At 41.0% G+C, this 25,556-nt stretch overlaps 2 protein-coding genes and 1 pseudogene across 5 annotated transcripts in view; 1 reads left to right on the top strand and 2 right to left on the bottom strand.

The window, feature by feature from the left end:
• The window catches only part of CDK7 (cyclin dependent kinase 7), a 43,437-nt gene extending 40,222 nt beyond the window's left edge, over nt 1–3,215 (bottom strand). The window contains exons 1-3 of one of the 3 annotated variants that reach the window (XM_054687933.1): nt 3,007–3,215; nt 2,630–2,689; nt 277–310 (exon numbers count right to left, since the gene is read on the bottom strand). In XM_054687933.1, the coding sequence (XP_054543908.1) occupies nt 277–310; nt 2,630–2,689; nt 3,007–3,072 (160 nt within the window). In that variant the 5' untranslated portion in view covers nt 3,073–3,215. The remainder of the gene's footprint in view (nt 1–276; nt 311–2,629; nt 2,690–3,006) is intronic. The other 2 variants (XM_037529896.2, XM_054687934.1) reach the window with 2 other exon arrangements.
• Nucleotides 3,216–4,636: 1,421 nt separating this feature from the next.
• Nucleotides 4,637–5,053, top strand: LOC119261079 (ubiquitin-60S ribosomal protein L40-like; annotated as a pseudogene).
• A 2,825-nt stretch (nt 5,054–7,878) lies between these two features.
• On the bottom strand, nt 7,879–15,625 carry MRPS36 (mitochondrial ribosomal protein S36). 2 transcript variants are annotated; one of them, XM_037529952.2, is made up of 4 exons: nt 15,481–15,625; nt 9,908–9,971; nt 8,532–8,719; nt 7,879–8,018 (listed from the first exon to the last, which is right to left on the bottom strand). In XM_037529952.2, exons 1-4 carry the CDS (start codon nt 15,520–15,522, stop codon nt 8,001–8,003), a joined length of 312 nt encoding a protein of 103 aa, XP_037385849.1. In that variant the 5' UTR covers nt 15,523–15,625; the 3' UTR covers nt 7,879–8,000. The 2 variants fall into 2 exon arrangements, with proteins under 2 accessions (XP_037385849.1, XP_037385850.1); XM_037529953.2 differs by lacking the exon at nt 15,481–15,625 and adding an exon at nt 14,737–15,139.
• Between the last annotated feature and the right edge of the window lie 9,931 nt (nt 15,626–25,556).

Here is a 25,556-nt window from a genome sequence, read left to right as displayed (position 1 = left end):
GACTGTAATACCACCTAACACAGTAATGAAGAAAGACAGCAAGATAAGCCAATAATAACCTGCTACCTTCCATTTACTTAGGTGACTTGAATGTTCCTCTGAGCACCAAAGGGTAGAAATCACAAATATCCTGTCTCCATCCTGAGAATTATCTTTATTCTCTGGGACTCTGCAATAACTATCTACAACCCTTGGTAACTCTAATTAACACTTTGTTCATTTCCTCAGTAAGAATAAAAACATTTCCTGTTCTGTCAGTTTACATGAAATACTTACCATCTTTAGCTTCTGATCTATGTCCAAGCTTGATCTAGTGGAGGAAAAAGAAATATATTTAAAATGTGTTAAATAATTTAGACTTAATACATAATATATTAAAACTTTAAAAACTTAGCCACAGTTAAAATATGTAAAAACTCATGTAGCTAGTGTTGGTAGGTATGACAGGGATAGGTGTCATGAATCAGAAAGGCAAAATCAGGGCCTCCCTGGTGGCGCAAGGGGTTAAGCACAGCACTATGAAGCTCTCCGCAGCCTCTGCAGCACAAGTTCAATCCACTGTGGCCAGGGAGCTACCCACATGGCATACTCACCCACACTCCACCCCTGGCCTGTACCCCAGTTCTTGTATGCATAAATAAATAAATCTTTAAAAAAAAAAAGGCAAAATTAACAACATAAAAGAGGGACAAGTGCCTCCCATTTCTTGCCTTTTAGTTTTTGAATTGCACAAATAATGGAATTAAGAACTTAACATATGCCTCCTTTATCTTTACAAGATTATTTAATAAGGCATAGCCATAGAGGTAATTATAGAACAAAGCTGGAAAGCCAGGGCAATAGAGAAGTCAGAAAAATTAAAAAAGATGACAGTGGCAGGAACTTTTGTTGAGAGGGAGAGAGAGAGCCTGGTGTTAAGTGAATGAGAAGGTAAATGTCAGAGGAGCTAGGGATTTTGAAGGAGAAACAAAGAAGCAACAGGAACTATAGGAAGGAGGAGGTCACCTGCCCACCCAAAGGACCTGAGATAGGTGGAAAAAAACAGCCTTTCTGAGAGATACTGACTTCAGCAGTATAGGAAAAAGCAAGTAACCGGGCACCAGGACACCTGGATTTAAAGCCTACCTTTATTTTTATTTTTTTAAAGTTTTATTTATTTATGCATACAAGAGCTGGGGTACAGGCCAGAGGTGCAGGGGGGTGAGAGGATTCACCAGAGACAGAGTAGGGAACAGAACAGGCAGACTGACAGAAATATGCTGCTGGGGGTAGCAGCAGGCCAGTTAGGAGAGGTAGGACAGGGATCAAACTCGTGCTGCAGAGGCTGCGGACAGCTTCACAGGTTGCATCCCAATTGACTGCGCCACCAGGGAGGCCCTAAAGCCTATCTTTAATAATTACTAGCTGTGGCACCTTGACAAGTCAGGTAATATCTCTTATCCTCAGACACCTCAAGTGTAAAACAGGAATACTAATTTCACCTTCTTCACGAGGGTGTCATGAGGCTTAAGTGACAAAATGGAGGTGAAAATGCCCAGCATGTAGAAAATTAGCTAGTTTCTTAAATAAATGCAACAAAAAAGCTACTCAAATCATTTGAAACAGGGCCTCCCTGGTGGCGCAGCGGGTTGAGTGCAGCGCTGTGAAGCTGTTTCTCCAGCGCGGGTTCGACCTGGCCGGCGAGCGAGAATTCCACATGGTGCAGCAGACCTCTCCTGTCTCGCCTGCTGCTTCCCGCAGCAGTGAGTGTATTTCAGTAAATCTGCCTGTTCTGCTCCCCGCTCTGTCTCTGGTGAATTCTCTCACCCTCCCGCACCTCTGGCCTGTACCCCAGTTCTTGTATAAATAAAAATAAATCTTTAAAAAAATTTTTAAAATCATTTAAAATAATGCACCACATTAACGTTGTTAAAGCTGGTGAAAGCATTTCATGGTAAATCTGTTCACAGCAAATGTAGATAGGCCACATAGAGGGACAGGTGAGAAAGAAAGTGGCCTGTGAAGTTCTTGAAATTAAATAGTTGTGAGGTCCCAACAGATGAGACTTGCTGCCTTAGCCAACGTCCGAGTTTATGAAACAAATCTAGCAGTTTCTTCATTTCGACTTCAATGAATGGAATAAAAAACTGGCTCTTGGAACATAAGAAAATAATTCTATCTTTCTTTGAAAATGATACATAAGGGCCTCCCCGGTGGTGGAGCGGTGGTTGAGCGCTGGGTTGCGAAGCTGCCTGCGGCCTCTGCGGCGCTGGTTCGATCCCCGGCTGCTCCCTGGCCACCAGAGGAGGGTCCCACATGGTGCGCAGACCTCTCCTGCCGCCCGCTGCTCCCCTCAGCAGTGTACTTCGGTCCTTCTGCCTGTTCTGCTCCCCGCTCTGGTGAATTCTCTCACCCTCCCTTGCTTCTGACTGTACCCAGTGCATGTATAAACAAAATAAAAAAAAAAACAAAACAAACAAATGAATAAAAAAAAGCATGCCTCTATAAAAAAAAATTCTAAAAAAAAAAAAGAAAATGATACATAAAACTATTAGCAGAGGACGGTTTAAAGCAGTACGACAGCTGTCTAGCAATCAATTCATGAGGCCAGCATTCAGACTACTGGAAAAAAGAATAAACTATAACTCACTTTCTTAATGGCGACAATTTGGTTGGTGTTCTTGTCTCTGGCCTTGTAAACCGTGGCAAACTGGAGAGAAAAACAGGAATAACTTAAGTTTGTGCACGCCTTTCTACTCATCGATTTACAGGAGGCAAAGAACCCAGGGTTCTCGGAGCCGACTCCTGGGTGCCTGAAAGGTGGTGAGGCAATCCTCGTCCTGTTCCAGGCTTATCTTCAGAAAGCAGAGTCCTCTCAGGCTCCCCTCCAGTGTGAACACAAGGGGGGCCGCGCTCAAGGAGAGCGAGCAGCCGGGACAGTCCTCGGGCTTCCGCGAGAAAACCTGCGAGGTGAGGCTACCGGGCGCTCTCCGCTCTGGGCCCTCGAATCCCGCCCGAGCGCCTCACCTGTCCCTCCCCGAGAAAGTCCAGTTTTTCATAACGTTTTGCTCGTGACTTCACGTCCACAGCCATCCGGCGCACGAAGCCCGAGTCCAGCTGAAAGGAGTGAGCCTTCCAGACAGCAGGAATTTAAAGCTGTGGTAAAGCCTCCAACAGCCACTTCCGTTCACTGGGCGCCGACGCTTTGTTAGCTCCGCCCCCACTTCCGGCATGGGCGGGGTGATGTTAAATAAGTTCGGTCGGCGCCCGCCCCACGGTAGCTGCGACAGGCAGGGTTGGTTGGCAGTCTGCGCACGCCCCGCCCTATCACGTGATCTAGCTTTGGCACCCGGAAGCAGAGTGTGTTTGCTGGAGTCTGTGTCACCCAGTTACCTGTTAATTTCTTCAGTACCGGGGACTGGCCAGCCTTCCGATACGATATTCTGAATTAGATATTTAATAGGCGTGTATGAATATGGAGGGCTTGGACTTGTCCATGATACAGTTTCCTGGTGCTTGCTAAGGCGCGTCTTGTTTCCATGGTTACTGTGGACCCCTTGCCTTGCAACGTCAGGTTACTTAAGCGTGCTCAAAGCTTTTAAAGGTCTGCTGATGAGATTTTCAGCCCAATTCCTTTATTAAGAAGTATTTCCAGGGAAACAAAATCCTAGTCAACTGAAGAATTATGTGCTGGTCATCAGTTTTTTCTACTCTTTATGAACGGAAATAATAGCCTACATCATAAGTGGTTGTGGTGATTAAAGACTGATGCAGCAAGTTTAGACACAGTATGTGCTCAATTAAGTGCTGTGATCAGTATCTAACTTCTTGAGTCTTTATAAAATTTTATACAAATCAACAAATTAAGAGCATGATTCAACAAATATACACTAAGTGCTTACTATGTGCCAGTCTCTTGTAGACTAATAAGCAGAAGAAAAAGACAAAGATCCTTGCCTTCCAATGGAAGGTGACAGTAATTGCAGAGCCTGCTTTATGGCAAACAGACTTCATCTTGTCTCTAAACTGCCATGTTGAGACTTCTAGGTGAAAATTAAACAGACTGATTAAGCAATTCCATGACTACAACAAACAGGAGACATCTCCTGTTTAGTCCAGCAAAACCCCCTTTTGTCTGAAGACTGTCTATGCACCAATCATTGACAAGTGAACTCAAGAGCCAATCTAGAAAGTTTCACAACAAATGACCTAACCTCAGACCACTTCCCTGCTTGATCTTTTAAAATTCCCGTACCCTGACCCTGATAGTACACACTTTGGATTTGCCCCTTGGTCATGCATCTGTATTGTTTTCTAATCTCAAATAAAGGTCTTCCTGATTGTATAACCTGGTTGCTTCTCTCCTGTTGACACAAGTAAATTATGTTTTGATACACAGTGATAAGTGCTAGAGATAATAGTGTCTGCAGTTTTAAATAGGGTGGTACAGGAAAGCCATCGCTGAAAAGCCACTGCAGTTCTGGACAAGTTGTATGATCTGATGTAATATTTTTATAAGGTTCATTGCTGTAATGAGAAACAAATAGACTTAAAGGGGCAAGAAAAAGCTAGATTGCTAGTCAAAAAATTATTGTAGTGAACTGGGGGTTTCCGGTTCCACGGCCCTCTTTCTCTTCAACGAGGCGGCCGAGCGGCAGTCGCAGAAATGCAGATCTTTGTGAAGACCCTGACAGGCAAGACCATCACCCTCAAGGTAGAGCCTAGTGACACCATTGAAAATGTCAAAGCCAAAATCCAAGACAAGGTGGGCATTCCACCTGACCAGCAGCATCTGATTTTTGCTGGCAAACAGCTGGAAGATGGTCACACTCTCTCAGACTACACTATTCAGAGTCTACCCTGCACCTGGTATTGCGCCTTTGGGGTGGCATCATTGAACCTTCCCTCCGCCAGCTGGCCCAGAAATATAACTGTGACAAGATGATCTGCCGCAAGTGTTATGCTCGCCTGCACCCCCGCGCTGTCAACTGCCGCAAGAAGTGTGGCCATACCAACAACCTGCACCCCAAGAAGAAGGTCAAATAAGACCCTTCCTTCCTTTGCCTGCAGACAACCTCCTGCCCAAGCCCCATGACTCTGGGCCCTCAATAAAGTTTCCCTTTCACTGACTGAAGCAGTTAAAAAAAAAAAATTATTGTAGTAAATAATATGGCTGTTTTTAGTGACAGCAATTTGGCCTCCAGCCAATAGGATTTGCTAACATGCTACATATGGGTTGTAGAGGTGTGGGAAGGAAAATTCCAAGTTTTTAAGCTTAATCATTTGGTATTTCTAAAAGTTGAAAATCCTGATTTTCAAATGAATGTTTAAGAAGGCAGCAGAATACCAAGGATCATAATTAAAGTATTACAGTGAATAGTTTGGATCTAGATTACCTGCATTTAAATACTGGCCCTACTAGTATTCAGTCCCTAGATATATGATCTGGGCAAATTATTTAACCTGTTTTTAGATTTCTCCTGTGCATAGGACCAACAAATATATTTGCTGCATGACTTAAATGACTTCACACTTCTGATAATACTGTTTATATTAGCCATTACAAAACTAATATTGGTGGCCATCCATATCTTTGTCACTACTTGGATCTTTATCGTTTTATTTTGTTGGTAGGCAAAATTTTCACATGTTGCAGAAACAGTCTTTATCACCTATCTCTCTTAAAAGTGGTATCACATGACTTAGGTCACAGCTCTTTTTGAAAGACATCTCTGTAACAGTAACCTAAATACCATTCAGCATCTGTGTAGCATTTTACAGTTTACAAAGCACTTCACAAATCAGAAGTAGTCAGTTTCCAAGATGGCCCCAAGGGGCCTTCACTTTTTGGTATTAAAGCATTTGTATAATCTCCTCCAACGAAATAGAGTTCTGTATGGTCAGCAGAATATACAGAATGAGTGTAATTTGTGAGGCTACATCTTAAAAAGCCTTGATGCTTCTAACATTGCACACTTGGAGCATCTGCTTTAGGGAAAGTCAGTCATCATGTCTGAGGTCTCCTGTGAACTGCCAGCATCAACTTTCAGCCTTGTGAGTGAGACATCTTGGATGCAAGTGAATTATCCAGCTCCATTTCAGGTCTTCAGATAACTTCAGCCCCAGGTAGCATCTGATTGCAATCTCATGAGTCATACTGAGATAAATGCCAGCCAAACTGAATTCCTTACTCAGAGAAACCACAGTTATTATGTGATTATTGTTGTTTTTAACCATTATATTCTGTGGCGATTTGTTACAAAAGGCAATACACTAATATGATCCTGCCTGTCACACTGTATAACACTAGAAAGGAAAATAAAACTTGAACAAAGTAAGCAATTTCATAATAGTTACATATACTTAAGTGCCTAACCCCAAGCAAAATGCAGGCTATTTACTCTAAGCCTAATCAGGATTCTTTCTATGACAACACCCTTCTTGGGAGCCCATCAGAAAACAGCAATTCCCAATTTTTGCCATACCAATACTCAAAAATTCTGTAAAAGTGTTATTTTTTTCCCCATTGTGACTTTCATAGCAACAGATCTAGTAAAGAAACCCCTCCAGAACTGGGGTTTTGTACTATTGTACTATTCAAGTACTATTCAAGCTACTCTTCATTACCTAATTCCACTATTTCTGAGAGAAAAAGAATTGCCCTAGGCTACCTTTTACTGAAATGAGAAAACTAAGGATTAAAAAAAAAGAACAGTGCTAGTTTTAAAGAAAATTTTTCAAATAAAATTTTAAAATAATAAAATATCATGAATCATGTAATTTTCATGAGTCATCAGAATAGTTTATTGTTAGCACCAAACCTCTATCTCATATTTGAATTGGGCAACATTTATACCAGGCCATATCACAGAATTTACAAAAGCAGCAGATCCACTCTTCTTCTGAAGAGAGAACTAATTAGCCCATTACTATGGGTTAAGGTGAATATGAACCCATAGGGAACCAGAAAATATAAAAACATACTCAACAATTCTACCCTGTCTAGTGCTCATGAGCTACTCTTACAGTTAGGGGTGACTTTTTAAAAGCATATTCTAGAAACCATTAAACATAGGGAAGAGAATTTATTAGCTTCATAAGACTTTACTTTCACAGTAATAATGCTCTTGGCACAGGAAAACCCTATTAAAGTTTCATAAATTGCCTTAATAAGGTAAAAATGTAGACTGATTTAATGCAAGTTTCAGACATTGAAAGTTTGAGAAAATTAGGGATTATCAGGATTTGCATACAACATAATCAAAATGGTAAACTAAACCAAAGAATTAGACTTAACACGTCTCAAAATATAATTAAGTTGTAATTTCTAGTCAAACATTTATTCCTATGCTATATTCTTTTGACCTCTTATTTTCTGACATTCATTTCTAAACACAGGTTACAAATAATCTTATTTGTTAACTCTCCAGTCTTAATATCACAAAGTCACCTGTTTTTACCTTGGCTATATTTTTATCATTTACATAAAATATACTTATTAAGCCATAAAGTTTGAGAAACTTTGTGAATGAAAATATAGTAAGAGAATTAAGAACATATAATGGAGTCATTATTTCACTGATCCTCCTCTTTAGGAAAATCTCTTCCCAAAAGCAGCAATTCTGCCTAATAAATTTTTTTATGTCTACACAGAAACTGAAAGAAAAGTGAAATTCTGGGAAACCTATGTAGGTTTACTAGACATTTGTGTGCTTTTCATAGTTCAACACTGGTAATACTTGATAATCAAGAGTAAATTAATAGGCTAACATTTAAAAATGTATACTTTAATAAGTAGATAATATATAAACAATAGGTAAGCTTATGGAGAAGCTGACCAGGTACATAAATTAGGAGATACAAGTGTCCATCTAAATTTTCTATATTTCTTTTCTTTTCTTTTTTACAGAATATTTATTAAAGTTGTTTAATATACAATTTCTCATTTGTCATTTTGGAAGTCCTTTATTGTAAAGACTATTCATTTGCCTGATGACAAACTGCAGCCCCACTGTAAGTGATTATTCTGGACCTCCACGCTGAAAAGGAAAAAATAAAACAATAAGTTTGAGTGATAAAAATATATAAGAAATGTTTTCATGGCACTATATGCATTTACACCATTTTAAGCAAGTGACCTTTATTTTTCAAAAACAATTTTGAGTTTTTACCACTTTTGGATACTCATATCTATGTTATAAACATCATTTATGATATGGAAAGTAAGACTGACCTACCTCAGTGATCCAAAAATTTCTTGGTTTCAGAAACCCTTCACACTCTGAAATTTATTGAGGACCCTAGAGCTTTTTCTCATGTGGTTTTATCTATTGTTATTTAACATATTATAATTCTACATATATATATTCTTCATGCACATTTTTTGAGGGCTCCGACAAGTTTATTACTGGCCCAAAAGACTATCTATCTCTTACTTTTGAACAAACCTTGACAAGACAGTTGGTAGAGAATATAAATCAACATGTAAAATTCCAAAACCCAAAAATGTTAAGGTGTTTTAGACAATTTTGTGATAAAACACAATAGCATACCTGGATAAATTCCATTTCTTCCTGAGATACAAGTTTCCTTCTATATTTCTGAGGTAATGTTTTTATTATTTCTGCAGTGTCTGGTGGGCCCTGATACATCAGCCAATCTGGTGATTTACTTCCTTTAGAATGTTGTGAAATTGAAGAAGAGTGAGACGGTAGTCCTGCTGATCCCAAAGCTTCTGATACTGGGGAAAAAAAAAAGTTATTAGAGCAATTGTTGAAGTATCTTAACATACTATTTTATCTATTATTGAAATAATCAAGTAATTCTTAAAATGAGAAGTATTACCATTTTAAGAGGTATGTATTACAGAATGACTTAGTTGGGTAACTATATATATTTTCAAAAAGTTCTTTTTAAAACAAATGAAGTGGGCCGGGCCTCCCTGGTGGGGCGCAAGGGGGTTAGACACAACTTATGAAGCTATCCGCACCCAATGCAGCACAAGTTCAATCCCCAACCAGGGAGATACCCCCATGGTGCAACAGACCTCTCCTGACTCACCCGCTGCTCCCCTCAGCAGTGTATTTCAATCAATCTGCCTGTTCTGTTCCCCACTCTGTCTCTGGTGAAGTCTCTCACCCCCCACACCTCTGGCATGTACCCCAGTTCTTCTATGCATAAATAAATAAATCTTTAAAAAAATAAAACAAATAAAGTAATTTTGAGTGAATTATTAAATTGAACAAGTTTGTAAAATAATTAAACTTCTAAATAGTGGAGTTTGACCTCTATAGATAACCTATGCAAGTTTTGTCAGATGGTGGAGTTTAGATATAATATTTTACAAAATGGAAAATATGAGAGTTGGTAAATGTAGATTTCAGTTTTCTCAATATCTTTATAATTTTATCTTAATTCTGTAAGAGTTATTATAATAAGTTTGTTGAAATTTTCCTTGAATAAAAGATTAAGGATATATGTAATAATAAAGACAGGGACAAACGGTCTGATAAAAATGGAAGATAATTGCTAAGTACTAAGGCAATCTAAGAAATATTTACTGACTGAGTGAATAAACGAGTGAATGAAAGAAAAGGTTAGCTGGGAGAGAAATATAGGAATGGCTACTATTTTCATAATGTTTGCAAATGTGTATGAAAAATTCTTCTAAGGACAGAAGAAAGAAGTAGAACAAAAATTCTCCTATACAAACTCAGTGTCATTAAAAATTTCAGAGACATCTACTGTTGAGTGACTACCTTTTAAACTGGAGGTAATAAAAAGTTAATTTCTACTTGCATGCAACCTAAGGCACTACTTTGATCGCAGCTACATTAGTCTACCTTATTTAGAGTGAGAAATACTGTACATAGTACTCATATAAATGCACATATACATTTTTGAAAATTCTAAATATAGTACAACTTACCATTGGGTTTCGGATTGTCTCTTCTATCTGGGAATCTTATTAGTGGAGTATGTGGCTTGACTACCTAAAGTAAATAAAATGCATGAAAAAAAGACAGTGCACTAAAATAATGTTAACTTTTTGAAACAATCTACTAAACCTCATAAACAGATACCTTAGTAAAAATAAAATATTTCAGGGCCTCCCCGGTGGCGCAGCGGTTGAGCGCTGGGTTGCGAAGCTGCCCACAGCCTCTGCAGCGCCAGTTCAATCCCCGGCTGCTCCCCGGCCACTGTAGGAGGGTCCCACATGGCGCGCAGACCTCTCCTGCCGCCCGCTGCTCCCCTCAGCAGTGTGCTTCGGTCCTTCTGCCTGCTCTGCTCCCCGCTCTGGCTCTGGTGAATTCTCTCACCCTCCCGCACTTCTGACTGTACCCAGTGCTTGTATAAATAAATAAAAATAAATCTTTAAAAAAAAAAAAATAATAAAATAAAATATTTCACTCTAACTTTTTATTGTATTATTTCATTCTTCCTCAACAGGAAAGCTGGTTGAGGAATCATTAACTTGTTTAGCTTATCTGCTATTCATAACTTTGAACTTTATACATCACAAGACATTTACTATCAACTGACCTTAAAACAACCTTTTGAAGATGATGGCATGGATTTTATATTGCATTACTTATATATAGCTGTACTGACCTGTAAGAATTGGAAGTTTCCAATTCCAGTAAGTTTCCTGACTTAAGTGTTATTTCCCTATTACCTCAATACCGAGCAACTGAGTAGGCTTACAAAAGCTTCCAAAAATTAGATATTTTAAAAAAATACATTTTCTGACTACAAAAGTGACACATGTCCGATATAAAAAGATTGTGTGTGTGTGTGGAGGAATTTTATATGCAGGAAAGCACAAAGAAAATGTTAAAATACCCTAACCAGATAAGACCAATTAAAACATCTGATAGTCCTCTATTTTAGCCTTTTTTACTATACCACAGAAATATGTATTTTCAGAATGTTTTTATAACATATACTTGAATGTTTTTATAACATATCCCTGAAATCCCAGGTAATGTGGATCTTCCAATATGAAATCTTCAACATATACACTAAGACATTATACAACACAACAGAGTACTATTCACATTTAAAGTAATAATACGGGGCCTCCCCGGTGGCGCAGGGGTTGAGCGTTGGGCTGGGAAGCTGCCCACAGCCTCTGCAGCATCGGTTCGATCCCCAGCCTCTGGCGAGGGTCCCACATGGCGGGACAGACCTCTCCTGGTGCCCACTGCTCCCCTCAGCAGTGTATTTCGTCAGTCTGCCTGTTCTGTTCTCCACTCTGGCTCTGGTGAATTCTCTCACCCTCCCACGCTTCTGACTGTACCCAGTGCTTGTATAAATAAATAAATCATTAAAAAAAATAATAAAGTAATAATATGTAGTTTTATTATATCTAGATAAGTGTTTATCTGCAATGCCTTTGTATATTACATACTACATATTATACATTTTTAAGAGTTCTGAAATAAATAGGTTTGTTGGGACTTGCCTAAAAATTACGACTATAATTCTGCTACTGTGAGAAAATACCAGAATATGGTTCTTTACCTCAGCATAAGAGCATGCTCAAGTCTTTCATGTTAAAAAAACAAAACTCTCTCCCTCTAGTAACTATTTCTTCCTTTTCACAGTCAACTTTCTTTAAAGAATGTGTATTTATCTTACCGTCCCAACCCCATTTTAAAGTTTTTAAAATGTCGAAGAGTTTTCTGAATCAATTTCAAACTTGGATTTTAAACTCACAAGGCCTGTTATGATCCTCATCTGGTCTTTGCCTCCCTCAGTCCTCATCACTGTCTTATGTACCCTGTGTTCTGAAGAACCTGTCATTTCCCTATTTCATCATGCCATTTCCATCCCCGCTCAATGTAGAGTTTGGGTCCATTGTAAAGAAATCTCTCCCCAATTCCATTCCACTCACATGACTCCTCTTCCACCTGCCTGCTTATTTTTCAAAACAACACAAATGTCATTCCTCTCTAAGCAGTTTCCAAAATTTGATTTAAAAATTCCTCTTTAGTGTTTCAATGACATCCTGAACATCGAAGAATATTCTACAGTGGGCAGTTGATTCAGCCAGTGATTACAGGAGAGCTAAAATCCTGGAAAGGCAGAAAATTAAGCATTTCCGCAGTAGTGCTTGGAACATAGCAAATGCTCAGCAAACATTTACCCAGTAAATGAAGAGACTGTTTTTGAAGTTAGGACTAATTGTATAGGTATGTAAGAATATATATACACACTTACACAAATGCACATACACTGCAGAGAAAGAAGCTATTCTGAAGCTTTTTCTGTAGGATATCTAGAAAGGTTCCAGGGAACAATATTCCCAGATTTATTAAAGGTTTAGAAGGGTTTATGGTCTGTGCACTTGAAGGTCAGTGTAGCTAGATAAATCTTTGGCTCACATTTTTTTAACTACTTAAATTATTCTTCTTCAATTACCTAAATTATTTTATTCACATGCCCTCTTCTATGAAGTATTATCACTGAAAACGCTGATAACTCCTCTTGTAAGTGCTTGTTCTTGTCTAGATCACCAAAGAATTTTTTTTCTTCAAAATCTATTTTACTAGACTACACCCATTTGTCAACCATACTGAGTCAATTCTCTTAAGTACAAAGCATTAAGTTTGTTTTCTTTTTTTATCAGGGAAATTTTATTAAAAGTATAGGTTTGGAGATGCTTTTTCTTTTTTAGAGACTAATACAAAAATTGTGTCTTGTCTTTGCCTATTTTAATCACTTTCTCTAAATCCTTTAATCTCTTTACTATTTCCCCCCATTTTTCTCTTTTATCACCCTCTCCTTTAGTATAATTTCTGATTTGCTTATTTACCCTCTATTCCTTCTAGCTTACTGTTTACTTCTGAAAGTTTCTTTTTTTCATTCTGAATTCTGAATTAAGTTCAGAGCTGTAGCTAAAATCTCAACCTAATATCAAAAATTACAACTTTTTAACCTATAACTCTCTTTTCTCATCTTCTTCCTCTTATCAATTTCATCAAGCCCCCCATTTCCAAAATTGTTCTCTTTCCTCACAATTAATTGGTCTCATCCTGACTTTCTTTTGAATCTATATTGAAACCTGCAGTACATTCAATATTGTTTTATCTGCATTCTAAACTTCTTTGCTGGAGGGAGGAAATCGCAAACCCTGAATTAATCCAACCACCCATCTTCTCACCCTGTGTCTCATGTAGTTAAATCACTTCATAAACGATAAGCTACCACCTTTTGCTCTCACAATGGTCCAAACCAATCAAATACATATTTTTTGGCATTCAGCAGATATTTACTTATTAACTGTAACTTACTCTTGTAAAATAAATTCTAGAAAACCTGTAGTACAGCCAAATTTCTCAATGTTGAGACCATGCTTTGTAAATTTCTATGCCAGTCTATTGAAATACTACTCTTTCTGCAAAGTACTGATGAATGGCCAAACTCTACTCAATGGAGGCACTGTGCCTGTCTTGTTGGCACAGCAGTCCCAGTACTGAGTATAGGCCTGGCACAGAGGTACTCAAGAAATTTTGCTAATAGGTAATTGGGCCTCCCTGGTGGCGCAGGGGTTAACTCTCAGCACTATCAAGCTATCATCAGCCACTATGGCAAGAGTTTGATCCCCGGCCAGGGAGATAGCCCACATATGATGCAGTAGACCGCTTCTGTCTCGCCCGCTATCCCCCTCAGCAGTGTATTTCAGTGGATCTGCCTGTTCTGTTCCCCATTCTACGTCTGGTGAATCCTCTCATGCATCCCCAGCACCTCTGGCCTACCAGAAAATGTATGCATAAATAAAAATCAATCTTTAAAAAAAAATATATAATAGGTAATTATTATATAATCTTAGCAATATTGCTAATAATATTATGAATGTGAGTACAGGTTTTTGTATCTTAGGAGACAGAACAGTTTCTATTGTATATCTCACATTCATTTTTCTTTCATATATCAGTAGTTAGTTCTTTATTACTATGTGTAATTTTTTCACTTTAAAAATCTACCACAGCTTTTTATCCTGCTAATGGACATTTGGATGATATCTAGTTAGGGGGTTATTAGTAATAAAGCAGCTATGAATGTTTTTACAAGTATTTTTATAGGTTAAGTGCATTCTTTTCCCTTGTAAAACTGTGAGCAGAACTGTCAGATCACTGGGTAGGTATACCTACCATCTGGCTGTACTATTTTATTCTCCCAACAATTTATGAGGATTTTAGGTGCTCACATTCTCATTGCCATTTGGTATTTACAGTTTTTTTAATTTTAATAATTTTGGTGGGTACAGTAGTACTTCCTGGTTTTTATTTGTATTTTCCTGGTAAGTGTCTTTTCACAGGTTTGCAGATGATTTTGGATATCTTTTTTAATGCATTACCAATTTTTAAAACCTACTTGTCTACTTTTAAATTGGGCTATTTATATTTTTAATGATATATATATATATATAAGTGGGCTATTAAAGTGGGTTATGTATTATGGATACCAGTTTTTTGTCAGATGTTCTCCTTGTGCTCACAAAATCTTTAATTAGTTAATGTTCATTAACTATTCACTGAATAAGTGAGGATCACTCATTGCAATGGCACCGAAGACTGGGATCTAGGATTATCATTCAGACTATCATTAGGAAAAGGTCTTTTGAGAGATATACTTGTATAAAGAGAAATGCACTTCTCATATGAAAGTGAAACATTCATCGTACAATAATGAACTCTAGAGTTGAAAACGACCAAATAAGCCAAGCACATCTATGTCCATGTTCATACATACCATTTTTACCTCTCCTACTTAAGCTTGTGACTACAGCTGGAGAAGCAAATACACAAGCTGTCAAGAGCTGGCGATTGATATGTGGATTAAAAACGTGGCCCCTGGGGAAGTTTATCCAAACTCAAAAAAAAAAAAGGCTTCGGAGACCGACATTAAGACGTATATCCCACAAAAACGTAAATACTATCTTCTCAATCAATTCTCCCCATACAGCCTTGTAGAGGGACACTTGACCTGGCAGGGAAGAACCGGCCGCGGCCGAGTTCGCATCCTTCAGGGCCAGCTCTCCGGTCACTCGCAAGACCTTGAAGGGACACTGGGTCAGAAGCGGGGTTTGCTTCCTTTGACTCCCTGCTACCGCCTTCCTCCCGATTGGCTGATCAGACACATCACAGACGATACTAGAAGACGATTGGCCGCACCATTGCCAGGGCAGCCTAGCCCGCAGACTCCTAAGGGCGCTAATATCTTGGCGGAGGACAATACAGGGACCCCGGGGCAGCTATATGCCTACCTGCTGAGATGAGGTACTTCCGTGGCCGCGCTCGAACCCTCAACTCCAGCTCCCGGCTCATCGCCCTACCCAATGCGTTCAACTTCCAATGCTCACACACACCCCCAGGCACCGCATCTGGCCCGACTAAAGGCCGCCGTTACGCCACCGCCTTTCTTCCCCAGCGCGGTTACTCTACTGGGCACCATCCCTACCGCCCACGTTACGGGAAGGCGACCGAATCTCTTTACCTGAACGACCCTGCTGGCGGACGCCATTTTGCTGCCCATCATGACCCCCGAGTAGGGGCAGCTTCCGGGGCGCGCGCGCGTGCCGCAGCGAGAACCAAGTCTTGGGCGGCAGAGGGCGAACCCTGGACGTGACGTCTCAGAGGAGGAGCGAGCGGGCACGCCGCAGGCCCCTCCTCCCACTGGGCGGCGAGCCCCGCCCCCGAAGCCTCATCGCCCCGCCCACTTCCCCTCCCCGGGGCGCACGGGCCGGTCTCCCATTGTTCCGTTTTGCAAAGTTTTGGGATGTTGGTTATTTTGCTCCTCAGCCTGCCGCCATTTCCTCTTCCGATGGGTGGTTTCTAATTTTCACTGTGTGCCAAAAGTTGATCGGAAACCAAATACATAATACGAACTCCTGTGCTTCCTCAAATTTAAAATCTTGTTAATGGCTTAGCAGGTTGAGCGCAGCCCTGTGAAGCTGTCCGCAGCCTCGGTAGTGCAGGTTCGATTCCCGGCCGGCCAGGGAGAGCCCCACATGGCTCGGCAGACCTGTCATGTCTCTCCCGCTGCTCCCTTCAAAAGTGTATTTCGTCATTCTGCCTGCTCTGCTCCCCGCTCTGTCTCTGGTGAATTCTCGCACCCTCCCGCGCTTCTGGCCTGTACCTAGGTTCTTGTATAAATAAATCCTTTTAAAAATTAAAGAAAAATTAAATCTTGTTAAAACTTGGGTGTTAGGGTTTCACTGATGGTGCAGGGATGAAGTCTCAGCGCTATCAAGCTATCAACAGCCACTGCAGCATGAGCTGGATCCCCAGCTGGTGAGCTAACCCACAGGGGGCAGCAGACCTCGCCTGCTTAGCACCCTGCTCCCCTCAGCATTGTATTTCAGTCGATCTGCCTGTTCTGCTCCCCACTCTCTCTGGTGAATCTTCTCACCACCACCCCCCACCCACCTCTGGTCTACAGCCGAGTTCATGTATGCATAAATAAGTTTAAAAAAACCCTCTATTAAAATTAAATGTAAAAAGGTATAAATTATGAGTCCAAATATTGATTCAGTGTATCTGTGGAGATGTCCAAAGATCTATGTATTAAAAAGCTTTCAGGGCCTCCCCTGGTGACGCAGCGGTTGAACGCTGGGCTGCGAAACTGCCCACAGCCTCTGCAGCGCCAATTCGATCCCCGGCCACCGGGCGAGGGTCCCACATGGTGCGCAGACCTCTCGTGCTGCACCCGCTGCTCCCCTCAGCAGTGTATTTCGTCAGTCTGCCTCTTCTGTTCCCTACACTGGCTCTGGTGAATTCTCTCACCCTCCCGCATTCCTGACTGTACCCAGTGCTTGTATAAATAAATCTTTAAAAAAACCAAAACTGTCAGAACTTGTTTTAGTGGCATATATTCTAAAATTGGACAAAGGACACAATCAGGCAAATCACAGAAAAGGAAATACAAATGGCTCTTTAGAATATTAAAAGGCGGGCCTCCCCGGTGGCGCAGTGGTTGAGCGCTGGGTTGCGAAGCTGCCTGCAGCCTCTGCAGCACTGGCTCGATCCCTGGTGTGAAACCAAGCATAAATATTCTTAGCCATTGCTTTGTCATTTTGTGTGTAACTGCCATTTTAGAATTTCAGGTCTTGCAGGTCTTGCTGTCCCGGGAAAAGACTGCATTCCAGAGATAGTTTGGACCCTCACTCCACCCTTACTCTCTGGTCACCAATGAGGGTAAACTTGCTGTAATTGGAGCTGCAGGTTGGAGCTGCATCTTGGCCTGGCCAGTCAGCTTAGAATGATAGCCTGGCAAAGTTGGAGAACTCATCCTTGTAGCCAATGAGTAACTGCCAGCATAATTTAACCTTATTAAAAGACCCCTGCTTCCTTTGTTCGGGGCTCTCGGTATCTGCCACTGCGTTGGTAGGTGCCTTGAACCCGGACTCGAGTCTGAAATAAACTCCCTTTTGTGTTTGCATCAGCTGTCTTTGGGTTCTTGGAGGCTATGCTCGCCGAGTCTGCTGACCTTGGGCACAACATTTTGGGGGCTCGTCCGGGATCGGCTAGCACAGACCCCAACCACCAAACAGCTGAAGGGAGCCATTAAAGCGTGCACGACGGGTGGGTGCCAATACTCGCCCAGGTAAGATTTGTTTCTAGTCTGCAGACCTGTATTTGCATTGAGTACCTGTGGCGTAGCCGGAAAAGGCTCAGGTGGACGCACTGATAAGAGCCTCCGGCGTGGACCGCGGGAGACATCCCCGGACCACCAGATTGTTTAGAAGCTGTTTGTGCTCAGTACCTGTAGCCAGGAGAGGCTCGGTGAATGCACTAAAGAGAGCCTCTGGCGTGGACCGTGGGAGACGTCCCCGGACCACCTGATTGGCTATCCCCTGTGGGGCAGCACTGGGGTAGCATTTGTGTTTGTACTGAGTACCTGTAAGGGGCCTGTTTGAAAAATTTGTTTTTTGGTTCGTTTCTTGTAACTTTGGTGTTTGTCTTTACCCAGGGACCTCTGGTTTTGTTCCTGGTGTTTGTTGTCCTTGTTGCATTTGTGTGTTCGTAATCATGGGTCAGGCAATGCCTACTCCACTGTCTTTGGTCACAGTCAAGGCTAAAAGTAAAATGCTGGGGACTAATAAGTAAAGGGGTCTACCACAGCTGACTGGTGAAAAAAACTGCCTCTGATCTCAATAAGCAGCTGCCGGTGTAACAGGGTGGTCCCCAGGAAAGGGGGAGGTTCCAGCTTCCCTGCCCCACCCAAGGAAGGGTGGAGCTGAGCAGGGAGAGAAGAAGCTGCAGAAGAGACTGAGGAAGGAAGTAGGATGGAGCCAGGAGACCTGGAGGAGGCGCATGGAGCCTAGAGACACGTGAAGAAACTGCGCTTGTCTTTTGGTCGTGGACTGGGTGACACAGATGTGGGTGAGACCCGTGGGGAGGTGACCATGGCAGCTTTTATCTTGATGTTGATTTTGCTCTTTTTCTTCCGGGCTTGTCCAGTTGTTTGTGACCCTTTTCTGTGGGTCCCCACTGGAAGATGCTTTAGACTTGTGGCAGGCTTTGGGGCCTTGCTCTGGGCCAATCCCATATGGATGGACTTTTACCCACGAGGGGATGGGTAACTTTAGGTGCTTCATTTAGAAACTAGACTCTTTGCCTTACCTGTATTGTTTCCTAGTTTTATTAAAGTTCCTTCCCATTAAAGTCTCCTATGTTTTGTGTTGATGCGGCGGATGGCAGAACCCATTTAGAATAGGCAGGTTTGTGGGGTTTTGGGCTGCCCCTCTCCCTGTCCTATAACACCTGGACATTTTCTCCAGTGTTGAGATCATTGGTATGTCTCTGCTGCCTTCCAGCTGTGGGGAAATTAAACTCTCCCTTTGTTCACCTTAAAAAAAAAAAAAAAAAAAAAAAAACTGCTGTGTTACTTTGCACTTGCTAACTGAAAGGTTTGGTGTGGTAAAGAAAAGGAGAGCCAGGCTGAATTTCTCAAGGGAGAGAAAAATTTATTGCACCCCAGGCAGACCTCACATACCCAAGGTGGGGGTTAGCGAAGCTGCGTATGGCGGGAAAAAGTTTATAGGGCGGAGGGAGTTTCTTTGTCTGAACAACAACAACAACAACAAAAATTTGCCTTTTGTTTTAAAAATGTGCTTAGTCTCAGTGAGTCAGAACTAAAACAATGTGAAGCCAAATAATAATTACTTAAAAATACAAACTCAAAATGTTTTTCTTATTTAAAAAAGTTAGTACAGGGCCTCCCCGGTGGCGCAGCGGTTGAGCGCTGGGTTGCGAAGCTGCACGCAGCCTCTGCAGCGCCGGTTCGATCCCCGGCTGCTCCCTAGCTACCGGAGGAGGGTCCCACATGGTGCGCAGAGCTCTCCTGCCACCCGCTCCCCTCAGCAGCGTACTTCGGTCCTTCTGCCTGCTCTGCTCCCCGCTCTGACTCTGGTGAATTCTCTCACCCTCCCGCGCTTCTGACTGTACCCAGTGCTTGTATAAATAAAACAAACAAACAAATAAATAATAAATCATGCCTCTATTAAAAAAAAAAAAAAAGTTAGTACAAACTGCTTAACTTTGAAATTGTGGTCTTTGTTGGACTCTAGGTTTTAAAATAAGGGTTAAAAATTAAATACTTGTTCTATGAAAAAATTCTAACTTCTATGTTATTAAAGACCTGCTTGATATAAAAAAAATATTAAAAACTTGCCTACATGGATGTGTCAAACTTTTAAAAAAAAAATTGTTATTAAAGAACTGGAGTTTACTAAATTGTAGTTTCTCAGTGTTTTTGCAAATATAGGTAAAAAATAACTGTTTCTTTAAAATTGCACGTGGCCAAAAATTTTAAATAAATTAAGAGATCTCTTTGTTCTTGCTTTTTGCCTCCGGAGGATTAATTATAAATGGCGCCTATAAAAAATCCTAAATTTTGAAATCGTAATCTAAAATTGTGGTAAAAATAAACTAATTCAAAATTTAATGGTTTAAAGCATACATGCCTTAAGGTTTGAGTGTTAAAAAAATTTTGGTGCTTTGCTTTGTTTGAATGTGTTTACTTGTGCTATAGGAGAAAAATAATAATTAACCTGGCCTATGCTAACAAACAAACTTACTTATAGGCTTTTATCTAAACTTGTCTTGATAAGATCTTGTTCCAGGAAGACTAATCTACTTGTCTTTTCCCCTTGGAAAAAACAACATATAGTCTCCCAGTAAATGACTAGGTTTCTTTACAAAATTCAAGGTAACACCTAAAGCCATATGGACAAGTTACTGGAAAAATGTACATGGTATTAGGTATCTATTTTTTTCTTTTCTTTCTTGCTTTTGTCAATCTATCTGTAACAGGGTGGTCCCCAGGAAAGGGGGAGGTTCCAGGTTCCCTACCCCACCCAAGGGAGGGAGAAAAAAAGCAGGATGAAAATCCAAAAAGAGACCTGAAGGAGGCGCATGGAGCCTAGAGACATGTAAAAAAACTGCGCTTGTCTTTTGGTCGTGGACTGGGTGACACAGATGTGGGTGAGACCCGTGGGGAGGTGACAATGGCAACTTTTATCTTGATTTTGATTTTGCTCTTTTCCTTCCGGGCTTGTCTGGTTGTTTCTAACCCTTTTCTGTGTGTCCCCACTGAAAGATGCTTTAGACTTGTTGCAGGCTTTGGGGCCTTGCTCTGGGCCAATCCCATTTGGACGGAGTTTTACCCACGAAGGAACCGGTAACTTAGGGTGCATAATTTAAAAACTAAATTCTTTGCCTTTCCTGTGTTGTTTCCTAATTGAAGTAAAGTTCCTTCCCATTAAAGTCTCATATGTTTTGTGTTGATGCAGCTGATGGCAAAACTATTTAGAACAGGCAGGTTTGCGGGGTCTGGGCTGCTCCTCTCCCTGCCCTGTAACATGTCTAGTGCTTGCCTAAAGAAAAAAAAAATTAAAAATATGTCTAAGTTGTGCAGTCCAAAGAGATAATAAACAGCTATTACGATGTTTTACAATGCAGAGATTAGAAACCAAAATGTAATAATTCTGAATACAAGTAAAAATAAAGGTAGTGCCTTATACTATTGTGTGTTTTTTTTTTTTTTAAATTCTTTTCCCAGGAGTCCTGTATCTCTGTATTTTGGCTTTGACTCTATAAACTGTATAATGTAATGATTGTTTTTAATAGTCTGGACTCTGGTTAAAAATTAGTATAAAAATTTTAGCTTCTTAAGTAAATTTAAAAGTTTCAGTTTTGTATTTTATAAAATCCCTTGCCTTTTTGGTAATGCATTGCTGGATTTTGGTGATTGCCTATTCATTGCTTGGTTAAAAAAAACCAACTCTTTTATCCCATGTGCCCCTGGCAAAGAGGTGTTATATGCAAAAGTGTGTATGTGGGAAATAGTAGCATTTTAGACACAGGACAGGTGAACAAGGTAAAGTAAAATGATTTATATCAAACACCTGTTTTATAGTTAATGACAAAAATGGTGGAAAACTAGTTAACTTGTTCACAAGAGAGGCAGCATGATAACTTTTGCATTTCCTGTATTTTTCTCTGCAGTATTATATGTACACACTGTGTAAAAAAAAATGTTATAATGTTTAATTGTTCAGAATTGGAAAAATATTATTCACTGTTTTGGTGTCACTTAATATCCAAGTGGTCTCTGGTCTCTATTTTATAGAGACTGTATAAAACCTATAAAAATGCATGATTAAAATATGTATTTTTAGCCAGCCTTGTTCTGACATCAGGTGCAGGCTCTGGAAACTAAATTAAGGGCCTAAAAAAAAAAAAAATCCTTTTAACACTTTTATTGCATATGGCCTTCAAGGCCTACAGTAATATGGAGGAGACTAGCTAGACTAAAAAAAAAAAAAAAGGGAAAGAGGCAAGAAAAGGGCCCAGTAAATGGCAGTTGCCATCACAGTGCTCTGCCACCTCAGATTCACCCAAGGCCCCATGCGCCCTAGGGCATTCGGGACCTCAACCTCTCATGGGCTGCCAGCTTGCATCCACTGCCAGCAACCAGGACACCTCAGCTGCAAGAAGCTGTCCCCAGGGCCATGCCTTCGGTGCCATCATACAGGGCACTGAAAAGAGGGACTGTCCCTCTCTCCAGAGAGGGAGGGGGCCAGCCCAAACCATGGGCCATTATGGGAGGACAGGCTTGACGGTCAGCTGCCTCTGATGAAGAACCCAGTGCAGGAAAAGACCTTCTCTGAAGAAGCCCAGAGGTGAGACAAGCTCCCCTGTTTACTGTTTATATGAATAAGCCTCGGGTGACCCTAGAAGTGGCAGACAAAAAGATCATCTTTTTGGTAAATAAGGGGCCACTTGCTCTGCCTTACTCCAATTCTTTGGATTGACCTACTGGTCGACTGTCCCCCTCACTAGTACAAATGGCCAGACTGAGCCAAGACACTTTATAGCACTGCTACCTTGCTCGCTATGAAGCTACTTGTTTGTACATTTTCAGTGGTTAAATAAAATACAGAATGGCTTTGTATTTTTTGTCATTGACAAAATTGCACCAGAAATGTTTATACAGGTATATTTTTAAAACCGTTTTATAAAACATAAAAATATAATTGTAAAGAATTTTTGTTTGCATGATCATGGTTGGCCAGGTCTCATCGTGCATTAATGTTGAGCATCAATGCACAGGAACTGTTCATTGTAAATTTTGGTTGGTACCGGTGAGTCTGTGATTTGGCAACTTGTCTGTTCACGTTTGAAAAAATTATGATGTAAAATTTCCAATTTTCTGTAAAAATAGGTGCAATAATAGTCAAAGTTTTAATGTCCTGAGTCTTCATCTTGAAGGATTACCTCATTATGTTAAAATTTAATATTTTATGTACTAACATTTAAAGGGCCACATTTTAATAACTAAAGTAAAATTAAGTATGTATAAAACCCTAAAGCCCTAGACCTATTAATGGCTAAAGTTAAAAAAATTGTGACCTCCTTACTCTTGAACCTCATCACTCTTGAACTAAAATCTTTTGTTTTTGTTTTTCTCTTGCTTGGGCCTTACATCCTCAGTGCCTTCGTTTAGGTCATTTCTCGCCTGGAGACCATCGAACTATGACTCTTCCACTGTCCTTTCGAAGTCCCTAAGATCGTCGCCCTGTGGTGGAGCCCTGACTGTTTCCCCTCATCGCCCACTTTCAGCAGGAAGCAGTTACTGATCAGAACGACGCCCCTTTCCCTGACTGCAGTTAAGGGTTCCATTCGCAGAAGGGGAGGACTAAGACATAGGACAAGTTAGGGTAATTAGGCAGTTTTAGGGACAGTGCAGGAGGGGACCTCTGAAGAGTTTAGGAAGGCTTCAGAGATAAAAACAACTAAAGAAATGTGTTAACGTTGGCCTTGGTTTCCTTCAAGTAATAATGGAGAGTGTTTTAATTAGAGCAGCAGACTCACCTATGCAAGGAGGAAATAAGAAGGGATTGGTATTAAGACTGGTGGCGGCAGCCTGTTTTATTCAATAACTGATGTTTAGTGACCAGATGAATAACTCTGTGACTGGCTAACTAAAAAAAATCCCTTGTTTGAGCAGAGTAATTCTCATTTGTAACTGAAGATAATACCTCTTGCTGACTAGATAGATGGTTTAGCGTCTGATTTTCAGAGGTCGTGGTCTGAAATGACCCAAGAAAAAAGTCAATGTTTTGTATAAAAATGACAATTTTTCAACTTTGCTGGACCTATAAACCTGTAAATGAACAATACATAGCACATTATGTGTGGCTGAACTTAACCATAATTTTGAGACTGACCTACTGATAAAAGGCTTGGTAGCTGTGTTATAGAATAAATTTGTGCTTGGCCTGATACTACAGAACTCTGGTTATGTAAAGGTTTGAAATGGCTTAGTGTTTGTACAGGAGGAATAATATTTTAAGGTCTGGGAATCTTAGTTAATGTTAGAGCAGCTTTTTACTTCTGTAGTAGAAATGTTAGGGGGAAAAGACAACCTGTTTTATATCGGGGCTGCCCTATAACAGAAAGATACTCTGATAATGACATTGCAGATGAGTAAGACTGAGTAAGTTCCACTGAGACCTGTAAGGAATGCTGTGAACCAGTCAGCTGTGCCTGAATAGACTGGGTACCTGAAGGCCGCTGATGGTGTTTTGAGGCAGCAGTATCTGGCCTTACATCAATAAAAATCTCCTTAAAAAAAAAAAACATAATTACAAACCATTCAGCTCATGGTCCTCCACTCCCGATGTGCTCCCCTCCCTCTTATTGATTCACATAGCTTTGCTTTGTAACAGTTCTTACAAAAAAAAAAAAAAAATGGGGAAATGTGAAACCAAGCATAAATATTCTTAGCCATTGCTTTGTCATTTTGTGTGTAACTGCCATTTTAGAATTTCAGGTCTTGCAGGTCTTGCTGTCCCGGGAAAAGACTGCATTCCAGAGATAGTTTGGACCCTCACTCCACCCTTACTCTCTGGTCACCAATGAGGGTAAACTTGCTGTAATTGGAGCTGCAGGTTGGAGCTGCATCTTGGCCTGGCCAGTCAGCTTAGAATGATAGCCTGGCAAAGTTGGAGAACTCATCCTTGTAGCCAATGAGTAACTGCCAGCATAATTTAACCTTATTAAAAGACCCCTGCTTCCTTTGTTCGGGGCTCTCGGTATCTGCCACTGCGTTGGTAGGTGCCTTGAACCCGGACTCGAGTCTGAAATAAACTCCCTTTTGTGTTTGCATCAGCTGTCTTTGGGTTCTTGGAGGCTATGCTCGCCGAGTCTGCTGACCTTGGGCACAACACCTGGCTGCTCCCTGGCCACCGGCGGAGGGTCCCATATGGCGCGTAGACCTCTCCTACCGCCCGCTGCTCCCCTCAGCAGTGTACTTCGGTCCTTCTGCCTGCTCTGCTCCTCGCTCTGGCTCTGGTGAATTCTCTCACCCTCCCGCGCTTCTGACTGTACCCAGTGCATGTATAAACAAAACAAACAAACAAATAAAAAACATGCCTCTAAAATATATATATATATATATATATTAAAAGGCAATCAACCTCAATTATTTCAAGAAAAAAATTTTTTAAAGATTTATTTATGGGGCCTCCCCTGGTGGCACAGCAGTTGAGCGCTGGGCTGCGAAGCTGCCTGAAGCCCCTGCAATGCCAGTTCGGTCCCGGGCTGCAGGCGAGGGTCCCACATGGCGCAACAGACCTCTCCTGCCGCACCCGCTGTTCCCCTCAGCAGTGTATTTCACCGGTCTGCCTGTTCTGTCCCTCCCTCTGGCTCTGGTGAGTTCTCTCACTCTTCCACTCTTCTGACTACCCAGTGCTTGTATAAACAAATAAATCTTAAAAAAAATTATTTATGCATACAAGAACTGAGGTACAGGCCAGGGGTGGGAGGGTGAGAGGAATCACCAGAGACAGAGTGGGGAACAGGCAGACTGAAATACACTGCTAAGGGGAGCAGCAGGTGAATCAGGAGAGGTCTGCTGCCCCATGTGGGTCACCTCCCTGGCTGGGGATCGAATTGTTGCTACAGTGGCTGCAGATAGCTTCATAGTGCTGCGTCTTAACCCCTTGCACCACCAGGAAGACTCAACTGTTTATTTTGTGAAGAATTTATGTGATATGGAAAACT

Source organism: Talpa occidentalis, unplaced genomic scaffold, assembly GCF_014898055.3.
Source record: "Talpa occidentalis isolate TD23 unplaced genomic scaffold, MPIMG_talOcc4v2.1 talOcc4.6, whole genome shotgun sequence".
In the NCBI taxonomy this organism is placed as follows: Eukaryota; Metazoa; Chordata; class Mammalia; order Eulipotyphla; family Talpidae; genus Talpa; species Talpa occidentalis.
The sequence above is the reverse complement of the archived record's forward strand: the minus strand, read 5'-3'. Positions and strand labels throughout refer to the sequence as shown.

Excerpts from the sequence above, each read along its gene's own strand:
- MRPS36 (XM_037529952.2), bottom strand. The coding sequence starts at position 15,522 with ATGATGGGCAGCAAAATGGCGTCCGCCAGCAGGGTCGTTCAG. Across the intron at positions 9,972-15,480 it reads CCGCCAGCAGGGTCGTTCAG|GTAGTCAAGCCACATACTCC; the intron begins GTAAAGAGATTC and ends TATTTACTTTAG. Across the intron at positions 8,720-9,907 it reads AGACAATCCGAAACCCAATG|TATCAGAAGCTTTGGGATCA; the intron begins GTAAGTTGTACT and ends TTTTTTCCCCAG.